The 12283-nt window shown below is 42.2% G+C and overlaps 1 protein-coding gene across 2 annotated transcripts in view; it reads right to left on the bottom strand.

Moving 5' to 3' along the window:
* Positions 1–1287: 1287 nt before the first annotated feature.
* mcu (mitochondrial calcium uniporter) overlaps positions 1288–12283 on the bottom strand; it is a 59321-nt gene continuing 48325 nt past the window's right edge. For both annotated transcript variants that reach the window (XM_083923315.1, XM_083923316.1), the window contains exons 3-9: positions 10506–10569; positions 8018–8188; positions 7505–7609; positions 7048–7208; positions 6403–6606; positions 5769–5885; positions 1288–5583 (exon numbers count right to left, since the gene is read on the bottom strand). In XM_083923315.1, the coding sequence (XP_083779441.1) occupies positions 5503–5583; positions 5769–5885; positions 6403–6606; positions 7048–7208; positions 7505–7609; positions 8018–8188; positions 10506–10569 (903 nt within the window). In that variant the 3' untranslated portion in view covers positions 1288–5502. The remainder of the gene's footprint in view (positions 5584–5768; positions 5886–6402; positions 6607–7047; positions 7209–7504; positions 7610–8017; positions 8189–10505; positions 10570–12283) is intronic.

Raw genomic sequence — 12283 nt, 5'->3', positions numbered from 1 at the left:
CTTTATTATACCACTGCATGACCATACAGTGTACAGTCAATAGGAAAGGCAGACGGTGTAATTTCTTGTCCCCTTTTTCTCTAGTTTGTTAAATGTTCCTCTAAATTTAATCTTGATAAAGTTTCTAGAGTTTGGACTTTTGAGGTCACTTTTTACAATCATTAGGTTTGTTTTAAGTGCAGTAACTGGTTAAAGGGTTTTTGTTGTATGCCAGGCTAAAGGCAGACTCAATCACAGTCAGTCACTTCGGACCAGACTGATATATCTCAAAAAATGGATGGATTCTGTTCAAACATTCATGGTCCCCAGAAGATGAAGCCGATAACTTCTTTCAGGCATTTATTGAAGTGTCAAGTATTGAATGGCCCTATCCCTATGTCCCCCCTAAAGCCTAAACCCTGAACCTCACAGAATAATTATGATTAGTTACTGTATTTTTTGACAAAGCAAAAATGTTGCATTCTGAGTTCACATGTTTTTATCAACCATTTTAAATCCTTAATGTTTCTTTGTGAATGCAACATAGCTGTCCTCTTTTCTGTTTGCAAGCTTCCCCCACTAACCCTGTGTTTTAATGTGACAGAGCCATGATTTGTGTGTAATTCCCTCAGGCAAAGTCTGTAGAACAGGAAAAGTGTTCAGAAAGGGCTTAAAATGTCTGCTAAAATGTCTGCGGGACAGCCCGTAGTCCTCACAGACTTAATGGGAACTTGTCTCAAAGTCTGAGTTCGTGAGTGTACAGATGTGGGATTGGGGCAAATGGATTGTCAATGACAATGTTGGGGATCCCCTGACTTTTCATCAAGAACCATCATCAGGTTAAAATTGGTCCAAGAATTTGACCAAATAGGCAGCATGCAAAACTGATGACATTCCCATCTGTACTTTGTGTTTACTGAGAATTAGCCAACGTTAGCACTAATATTTAAATAATTAAATTTAAAATAATTTCTTCCCTGTTCCAATATCGAACAATAATTTACAAATGATTAACAAAGGAAACAGCTGTTTTAAAAAAAGAGTTTAGACCTAAATGCATACTTCATGTACCTAGTGTATAGAAACAGTTCATCCCCTCGGCTCTATCTCATAGGATGTCCTGTGCAGGAAGAGCTGGAGGCCAAGGAGAATCGGAGGACATGGTCAAGACCTTGAAAAGCCACGTCTTGTAAATTTCTACAATATGTCCATTAATCACTTCCAGAGACAACAAAAAACTCAAGTGGACATCTGGCTCCAAAAACTGGATAAGGATTTTATTGATAATTGAATTACATTTCTCTTTTATACATATTTCATAAATGATACAGGATTTTACATTTTTCTTTTTTGCCAACATTACAGCATCATATGTCAACACAAGAAAAAAAGACAAGAAAAATGTAATAAAATAAGAGGTCAGAATGGAGTACAAGATCATTTCAATCTTATGTTCTGCTTCACTCTTTAGGCATTTTAAATATATCTTATTGGAAGTGCACACAAACAAGATATTGAAAAGATAACACGCATTCAAAACATAGAATAATAATGTCACTTTGGAGAAAAAAGGCTGAGGGTGAATGACAATGACAGGAGAGGGGGATGAGAATGGGAGGTGATCCCCGATAAGCTAACAGAGTGCGCCTGACATATTTCCGTTGGACTCAAATCCAGGACGTTAGTAACTGAGGTCAAGAGGTCTTCTCCTTTATAGGTGCACTGAAGATGGGGGTGGGTGGGTGGGGGGGTCCATTTATTGGGGAGTATAAATGCACGCTGAGGGAGCGGTTTATGAGAGTAAATAAGGTGAAGATGGGAGTGAGGTTTGATGGAGGTTTGAGCAGTTGGTTGGCTGGGTTTTAAGTCAGATTTGGCAGGGCAGATTCTAAAGACACAGTCCTGTCCACTGCCCTTTATAACTAGGAATCTCTACAAACAACGTTCTTAAATTATCTTTGCAGTTTTTTTCTTTTTTTTGGTAAATCATCTTTTTTATTTTCACATAATTTCCCATGTAAACATACATTCATGCAACACCCTCTTTATAATAAATTTTCCCTATATTTGATATATTTTGTTTAAAAGAAAAGAGGAAAAAAGGGCAATAAACGGTGGATGGCATGATAAAAAGAGGAGGCGGTGATGATGGAGAAAAGTGTAGAAACAGCAGAGGGGAGGATTGGACTGCAGAAAGACTCTCTCACCTGCCACAGTACATCTCCAAGGAAACACTGTTGTCACTTTGTGTGTGTGTGTGTGTGTGTGTGTGTGTGTGTGTGTGTGCGTGTGCGGCCTATTCAGGAACAAAAACAGGTGACTGCTATGAAGTGGAATGAGGGCAAAATTGATTTCTCTCGCTGTTGACAGTCAGTGATTTGGGGCTAAGGAATCATGAATACTGTACGATGACCTGAACTTTGCCCCCACTACACTCACTTGTCAACACGTGGATTCAACAAACACACGTTCACAGGCACACAGAGAAACTGATTTTCACTCCCAAACATTCCAATTCAACCCTCCTTTAAACGAAGGTGTCATTCCGAATAAGAAATTAACTTTTTCAATCATCTTATTGCCAAACTCTCTATACCTTTTAAATCATTTACCATCAAAAAGGCACCATTTCCCTTAGAGATAAGCGCACACACACACACACGAACACACACACCTACACCTACAGTAACAGATTAGACCAAATCCTGTCTTGAGATCTGCATGGCTAACTTTTGATTTAACCTAAACGCATGCACTTTAATAGAAAATCTTCAGTTAAACATGATGATCTCTTCAGCAGGATTCAGCAAGTTGTCCACATGAGACACGCAAGCAGCGACTGGAGTCTATGTTCAGGGTGGCTTCCCCTCTGCAGAGGTTATCTATAGCAGTTCAGAGTGAAAACAACTGGCTTTGAGACCTTTTTTAGAGATATATAAATGTGGCCGGAAAGAGGGCTTCCAATCCTCGCCCTGAACAGAAAACTAAGTGAATCGGACAAAGGTTTATTCGGTGACCATCCCAAAAAAATGGACAACATATACATATGGCTTTCATAACCTTTGATTTAACCTATCGGGGTTGTGGGGGTGTGAGACTTCAGATGTGACAAAAAAAGTGTCCAATTAAGTACAAAATTGCAATAATGCTCCTACACATTCACAAATTTCTACTGAGGGCATACCACAGCATGCAGTCTACCCTGCCGTGCCATCGAGGGAGCAGGGAGGGGGAAGGGGGCGTTACAGCAACAGTGGGAGGAGAAAGCTCAAAAACCTCTGTGAATCAATGCCATGACGGGTTTTTTTTGTTTGGTTTTTTTACATGTAGCCTGCCGTTAAATTGTCGATAATAAGCTTTGTGAGGGAGAATTTAAAAAAAAAAAAAAAGGATCACATGTTGAGATGCACATCACATGCAGCTAAGCTAAAGGCCTGGACACTGGAAATCTGATGATATTGAGAAAAACGGATATTGAACTGAAGGAAGTTTACTCAAATTCTTCTCGTGCTGTATAATGCGGCTTTATTCCTTTTATTTTTTTAAAAGGGGAACATCACCTAAATTAAGAATTCCATGATGTTTTTTCCATGGCCTGGGAAAGTTCAATCAATGGACTTTGTCAAAGCCAGAAATCAGACAAGTAAGTTTCGAATTTGATGAGATGAAGTGAGGTTAACAAGTCTAAAGTCTTGAGCTGCTCCATATGTGTGACTGATTTTGTTTGTTTTCTTTTTATATATACTAAAATGAGCTTTATTCTATTGTAGTGTCATTAGTTGTGAAACAGAAAATATCCCCAAACACTCCTTTATATTCCCCTGGGTGCTCTCAGTGTCATCTATAGAAGCTTTCACAACTCATTGTGTATGAAGCAGCTCCACACTTTATACATGTTGACACCACAAATTAGATTGTTAGCACTCTAGTTTTTGGATATGGGAGAGAGCTCATGTTTTACCAATATTGTTACTTAGACCATCATAGGAATAACATTTATGAACTTTGAAAATGGGCTAAGTTCCCCTTTAAAGCCACTCAGTTTATCAGATATACAAACCAACAGGCGTTGCACATTTTAACCCCCTCATTATGCAAAGCATTTCTGCAACAATCTTTGTATTCATGAGATGATAATAGAGGTCAAACATGGCATTATGCACATCGATATTCTGCGTTGTTCAAAAATCAATTCCAATCAAAACGATTTCCAACGTCGTTTCCCCCCCTTTGGTGGCCATGCGCAGGAGCCTTACATCCAACTGGGACGTAGTTATTGTGAAATACATTATGTGTATGTTTTCTCATGACAAGATATGAAATAGTTCAAGTTAATGCATACATTAGAATGCTCTTTGTGTGTGTGCGTGTTGGACTGTTAGCGAGGGTCCTTCATGGCAGAAGATCTCCAGAGGATGTAAATGAGTTTCTGATGAAATGATGTTTGGAAGAGAGCTCCTCCCCCCACTGAAAAAACTAGCCTCTGGTCATCTGTTTATTTGATTGTATACATATATATATTTATATAATTTTTCATAACAAATATACTATGGCTTTCAAAATAAAAAGTGCCAAAATATTTTTTTTGGAATAAAAGAACACACAGTGATGTTGTTGTCGGTAGTACTGTCATACTTTCGCAGACCGGGCCGCTACAGGAACAGGAAGAGGAAAACGAGGCGTCGTCATGCCTATATCCTGTGAGTCGAGACAGGCTCCTGACAAAGGTCACACAGGGAGGGACAGCTGTCCGTCACCTGGAGAAGGCGTGGCCCAGGGAGGGAGAGGCAGCAGATTTCAGCCACAGGAAGACGCTGAAGTTGCGACAGCAGTCAGGACTTCCTTGTAAACTTTAACGTGTGGGATAGAGACTCTCTCCGGAGCCTGAATCAACAAAGAGTAGGTGTGTGTGTTGATAGTTTGATACCTACACTGCGGTGTCAACCCGCAGAGTGGCCAGGGTCAGTGTCCCAGTGTACGTTGAAAGTCCCATACACACACACACACGCACACACACACACACACACACACAAACACACACTTAACAATGGCTGCCTCTCTGCATGTCCTCTGTTCTGGAGTGTCTAGAGGTGTGATTATTCCTGTTTGCCCCCTGTAGTTCCCTGCAGGCTGTCCCTCCGGAGACTTGAGGGATATCCATAGTGCCCAGTTTTATTCCTTCATCATCATTGTCCTTTTCATCGTCCTCGCCATTCTTCGGCTGAGAGAGTTTTTTCAGTTCCCAGTACTCTCGCCATCCTCTCTTCGTCTTTAAGGGGTTTAACTTGCAATTCCAACTGGACTTTTTCCGTCAGGAAAGTAAAAAGAAAAAAAAGAAGAAAAAGAAAAAGAGAAAGGAGAAAAAACTAACTCCCACAGTCAAGAAAGGGATGGGATTATTGGGTGTGGGAGGGATGGGGGAGGGAGGAAAGAGTTGGGGATAGCAGGGGAGGGAGAAGGGCATTGGACGGAAGAGGGAAAGGGTTTTGCAGGAGCTGAAAGAGGAGGGAGTCATTCTTCCCATCAGTTTTTTCTGGTGGTGAGCTGCTTAACTGGAACCTGGAGCTGGAGCGGGTCCCGAAGACGCCTTAGATCAAACTCCACCTTAAGACGGCGCAGGAGGAGAGAGTAAAGAAAAAATACAAGAAGAAAGTATGTGGGGATTGTGTATGAAAATAGATCTTTGTACAGCCGCTACAAATCAAAGTATTGAACTGTGAGAATCCCCAGTGTGGCTGCAGTGCTAATTTTATATCACAACTAACAGAGCTTTCACCAAGCAGCTGTACCTCAGCGATATCATCCTTCAGCTTGTTGTATGTCTCGATGTCGAAGCGTGTCCTTTTCACCCACTTGTGGAAGAACAGCAGATACTGTCTGTCTCTAGCATCGGGGTAAACATACTCCTGCAGGTTATGGGGGGACACAGACGGAGAACTTTGTAAGAGGAACCAGTCATCGTCCCTGTTTCTATTGCTTGGGTCAAATCACACCAGTGAGATCTTAAATAGACTCCTTGTCCTTGAAATTAAAGTGAAAATAGCTAAAAATATTACAATTTGCAAAGCAAGGACAACAATTGGATTCCATTACTGTAATGCTTTGTTCTCTTGTTTCTAAAAGAGTTTCTAAAAATGTGTGCCCACTGGAAGAAAGGTTATTTGTAGAGTTGTTTCAATGCCAGTATCGGAAATGCCTCCTAAATTCTGATCAGGTATCAGGGAGTATTTAAGAGAATGCATCGATCAGACATCACTTAATTAAGCCCGGTTTTAAAGTAGTTGTACCCGGACAAGACAGTCGATTTCTCGTAAATCAATCGAAACAACTTTTAGAAAGCTGGGGAAAAAAAATCTGTTTCTTGTTTGGTCTGCCAGGGGAAAGCATAACTTTTTTAACGCACTGTGTTTCGTGGTGTCTTACCTGGCGTGTCAGCAGAAAGTAGCCATAAAAGGCCATGCCCGTGCCATAAGTGATAAAGTAGGTGACAGGCTCCATGATATCCCAGGAGTACTCCCACCAGGTGAGCCTGGCCAGGACGCCAAACTGGGTGGCCATGTACGCCATCCCGGCCCAACAAAACAAGGTGGTACGCCGCTCTGCCTTCCTATTCAGCTCCTCCCTCACCTATACCGAAGTCAAAAAGAACAAAAGCAGTCAGACAGGTTGGAGCAAAAAAGTGTGGATATGTCTTGAGAGTTTAGGGAGGATGAACAGCATTACTGACTTTAAGCACAAGAAATAATTGAAGCAGCTTTGAGACCCTTGACAGCCCCTTACTTATAATTAAGATGGATCAGCTGGTCAGCCCTTCTTTAATCAGTAATTCTTAATGGCTGAGAGGAAACAAGGCCTGATATCTTAAACTAATGATACAATAAAATAAATATCTGCAGATAAGAGGATTATACATGTCAACATTCTACAGCTCCTCTTGACTTCCATGGAAAAGTATGCAAAAACACTTAGTTGGCTGATTAAAAGCAATGATATGTAGGTTAAGCTAAGAGCAACAGTAAACCAACAACAAATATGTCAGTATGGTCAAATGTGTTGAGGAAGTTAGACCTTCTCTAAAGGCCGGAGTTGAGAATTGAGCTCCTCCAGTCGCTCAATCAGTTCACGTTCCTTTCCGAGTTGGTGCTCCTCGATGCGCAGGGTGGTGTAGAGCTGCTGCACCAGAAACTTGACATCATTCAGCTTTTCTGATTCCTCATGGGGCAGCATCTCTGCAGAACACACACAAATGCAAACAAATGAACAAAGACTTTAATAGGATCCACGACAAACCACTTCTTCCTCTCAATGACCAAAACCGAGAGGAAATGACTCATGAGTGCACAGTACAGGCTCTGTCTTTTTCCTTTATTTTTTCACCTTAGGACAGTGTAGAAATGGGGGAGAGAGACGGGTATGACATGCGACAAAGGTTGTAAGGCTGGACGTGGCGGCCATATTGCATGCAATGAGACTCCTTGACTACCAAGGCGCTCATATGCTCTGCCTTTTCTTTGCAAGTCCTCACCTCTCCTTGGTGGCCGCACGATGTGTGTGGTGTCGTTAATGACGAGCTTGAAATCATCCAGCAGCAGGATGTCTATGCCTGTGGAGGAGGCGACCCTCGCTCCATCTGGAGGGAGAGAGAGAGAGAGAGAGAGAGAGAGAGAGAGAGAGCGAGAGAGAGCGAGAGAGAGAGAATTGTGAAGGGAGGTGATAAGAGAGATGCTGAGGGGTAGCCACTTCAAATACTCTTGACATCTCATGATAATCAGGCTTGGTACTGCCTGATTATCATGAGAGGTGAAAGCAGATGCACTTTCACACTAGAGTAAGATTTTAAGGAGCAGTTGTTCCTGTATAATGAAGATTGATGGCTGAAAAATCATTTTATGGTGCATGCGGCGGTATTAAATTCTGATGCAAAGCCACAGATACGGATACAGATACATCAAAACACAAGAACACTTCATGTAAGGACATCTATATGTATGACCTGCTGAGGGAAATGGATACAGCAGCGGTGTGCTTGCGAACATACCTGTGGAGTAGATGGCCACACGGTCGATGCCTCTGTCCTCTGCCTGGAGCTGTTGCAGGAAAACTCCCACACAGTCGCTGAGAGGCTTGAGCGTGAACTGACAGCGCTCTCGCCTGGACGGCAAACTGACTGAGATCACCGGCAGCCCGTTCTGATACACCACTGTCACCTCTGTGAGGGGGTGCAGGCAAGAAAATTCACAGTCACACGAGCAGAAAATGGAAAAATACACCCTGAGGTTTTAACTTTCATGTAGTCTGTCTACTCCCTCTGATTAAAGAAACTAATAATAGAAGAAAGAAGGATGCAAAAGGAGCAGTATATTGCTTGCTGTCAATACTGGTTAGTCTAGGAATTGTCTGAATTACTATTTTATAAATATATACAGAATAGAAAAATATTTACTCATGCCGTTTTTTAAGAAAAAACGGTTTTAAATCCAGTAACTTGACCATAACGTCCGGTTACCACAAACTAACCCAAACACTGCAGTGTCAGATATTCTGACGGTGTTATTCTAACCTTAAGCTAAGTTTTCTCCAACAAATGAAACATTATTTTCATTGAGGGCACAGAGGAATGTGGTTTGAGACCCAGCAGGCGGCAGTACAGCAGCAGCCCCACCTGTCAACACTAAAGCGGCCAAACAACGCGTCGCCTCAAACTCCATACCCTTAATCAATCTTTTTTTCTTCAAGCACGAGATGTTATACCTTCGTGCAGGAACATTCTTGGATTGTAAGCTTTGGTTTACAACATAGGATACTGGAATCAATGCCTTTGACTTTATGAAAATTTAAAGGTGCCATATTGTAAAAAGGCATATTTTCATGCCTTAATGATTAGTATTAAATGTTTGATACACACAGAAATACAGTAAAGCCCATATTCAGAAACTGTTACTTTGAGGGTGCCGTCATGACTTCAGTACGGTTGTGATGTCACAACTAAAATGGAGCGTTTCAGACAGATGGTGGATACAGGTCTATTCAGACAGACAGTAGGAGAAAAATAGTATGTGTTGTGAACATTAAAGCTTTTTATACATGTTCTAGTAGAAACAAAATACAAGTATGGACCTGAAAATCAGCATAAAATGGGACCTTTAAAGTTAGTACACTCTTCTGTGACTTACATCATGTGATAGGAACTCATTGCTGTAAACACTGCATACAGTATCTCCCAACAGCATCTACTTCAAGAGTCATTTGTAAATCCTACAGGGATTTCGATATATACACATAGACAGAAATAAACAGACTGATGTTTTTTTCTGAAAATAAGCTCACTCTAGACTCTCCTGAAGATCAATAGAATAGAATATTGCTAACCTTTCCCCCACTGAATCGTTATGTTGATTCGCTGATGCCAACTATTGATGTTTTTTATTCCCACAGAAATGCTAAAATACCTCTAAATTGTGCTTGTGTGGTGGGACTGACAGTCAGAAAGACCTCGGGGCACATATCTTTTCATAGCAGCAGACAAATAAGAAAAATGGAATGAATCAGTGCATCTGGGACTAACAGAATGCACTCCAGACACTATTTTAAAGTTCAGGGTGTGTTTCAGTGTTTAGAGAGTGCTTCTGTCTGTACCTGCTGTTTTGCAGCACCGCCATAAAAATTGTCATTTTCATCCCAAACAGCTGAGCCACTGTTCTGCTCAGTGGCATTTTTTACTAGGAATGGTCTGTAAAGCAGCTCTATTGGTCTGTAACCAAACCCCGGTTATAATGAGCCTGCACAGCTCACACTATTACGGCGCTGAGTGGCCCCTAATGATAGAGCCATGAATCAATGCAGAGGACTGTGAGCCCACGGCAGAGGTGATCCAAGCCGACTTTGCTGCTGCTGCTGCACCCAACAACCTCCGCCTCCTTCTTGGGACCACTGCAGTGAATCAGCAGATCTGTGTTTGGGCTCGCACCAAATAGCGAAGGATCGTCGGCTGGCACAGGCAGCACAAGCTGGGCTCGGTTTCAAGAGCGCTTCTTGACCGTGTTCAAAGACGCAGAGGTGCAGACATTTTATTTCACACCCACTTCTCCATTATGGTCATAATTTAGCATCGTAGCTGTTTCTGCACCTGCTCCCCTTCTCCTCTACTATCCTTTCATCACAGGCACATAACTAACAGTATGAGGATCGTGTGCTGTACCAAGTAAGGCCCACTTAAAAATCACATCAGCATGTTCTGCAACGCTGCTGCCTTCTCCTCTCAGCCCACCTACCTCTCTCTTCCTCCCTCTGTTCATGCACTCTATCCCCCCCGCCCCTCACGCAGACAAGCAGATGCTTCCCGAGACAGATCCCATATTAATGACTACTAACTGTTAATTCCAAATGAGCCTCTGCTGTCTGATCAATGTAGAATTCCTTTACACGCTGAACTTATTCGCTTCAAGCGAGAAGCAGAGGCTGGATTTGGGAAACCCTTGATCCAGCACATTATAGACAGAAATAAACTGAATGAGGTGAGGACTTACCCTCTGTAGCAGCAGAGGAACACAACAGTCTCTGGCCATGCCATGAGGGGGCGCCCCTCCATACCTGCAGACAGGAAGAGAAAAGGGCAAAATCCTGATCATTCCACTTGTACACAGCACTGTTCTTACTGACACTCAGCCACATTACACTATCCCTCTCTATGTCAATTACTTCGCTACTTGTTTATTTGCAAGACTGATTGAGTATTATGTTACAAAATGGCTTCCCCTGTTCCAGGTTCTAGAAATATTCCAATATCCAGGCTGGAGCCACACCCTAGAAGAGCAGATCCAACTGCAGCTTCCTAGTCACGATAATATTTTTACAATGCACACACACACACACACACACACACACACACACACACACACACACACACACACACACACACACACACACACACACACACACACACACACACACACACACACACACACACACACACACACACACACACACACACACACACACACACACACACACACACACACACACACACACACACACACACACACACACACACACACACACACACACACACACACACACACACACACACACACACACACACACACACACACACACACACACAGTTGTAGTGAGCAACTGACTGAGGGGGGGGGGGGGGGGGGGGAGGAAGGAGAACAAAGGAGCAGATCTTGGGGAAACCCTCTGTTTTTTTTTCTTCAGTCGCTGCTGTATATTGTTAGCCCAGTGAAGAAGGAGTGTCTGCACATGTTTCAAATTACAGAGCTCGTCACGTTTTCTGCAGAGCGGCTATTGAGCCTTTTAAAGGCATGAGACGTGCTGCCAGATCTCCTCACACTTACACAGAGTGATTGGGGTGAGGATGAGACATCGGAAATGAAGCAAGAAAGAGTGCCAGGGGAAGAAAACTGAATTTATTTATAGTAATGTGCACATTCCACAAAAATGATCTGCTTCTACTGCACCACAAAAAAAGCTCAGTTTCTCCAAGGACTGGTCCTGGTTTGTGACACCGTAATGCTGTATTTTATAGGCCCCATATTAAGCTCATTTGAATACGTGTGTTTTGAATTTCTACTAGAACAAGTTTACATGCTTTAATTTTCTAAAAACACATCATACTTTCCGTCTGAATATACCTGTATTCAGCCTCTGTCTGAAATGCTCTCTTTTAGCGCCTGTCTCTTTAAGCCCTCCGCCTGACAAAGCCCTGTCTACACTGATCACTCAGCGTTTTCCGAGGCTTCCACATCTGCACTCCCAGCAACATCATTGCAGCCAGGGAATGACTGTAACAGCATTGTAGGGGCACTTTCTACCTATACATAGTATGGTTGTGACATCACACCCGTACAGAAGTCCTGACGGCTTGTTTAAAGGCACAGCTTCTGAATACAGGCTGTGTGTATTACTCTGTGGATTGAGCATTTTGATACTTTTGCGGTATTTATATAGCACCTTGACTGGATTTATAATTTTTTTTTTTAAAAACAAATGGAAATCTCTCTTTTCACAATGTGTATGTGTACTATATTCTGTCACTGCAGATGCTTTCTGAATCTGTAGCACTGAGCTAAACACAAACACCATGAGTACCTGTCCTCCTATCACAGCATGAAATGTGCAAGATATTGACTCATCATATTTCATAGGTCTCGGTGAGATTCCTGTAGTGTTTTCAGAGCTTTTTATGCTTTATTTTGTCTTACAGTGCAGTCAGACAATTGGTTAAAACAAACACCGAAAAATTAGTTTTTTTTTTTAGAGCAAGCAGCGGAACTACCTTTAA

The sequence above is a fragment of the Echiichthys vipera genome (genome assembly GCF_963691815.1).
Source record: "Echiichthys vipera genome assembly, chromosome: 11".
In the NCBI taxonomy this organism is placed as follows: Eukaryota; Metazoa; Chordata; class Actinopteri; order Perciformes; family Trachinidae; genus Echiichthys; species Echiichthys vipera.
This window is presented reverse-complemented; position numbering and strand designations above follow the sequence as displayed.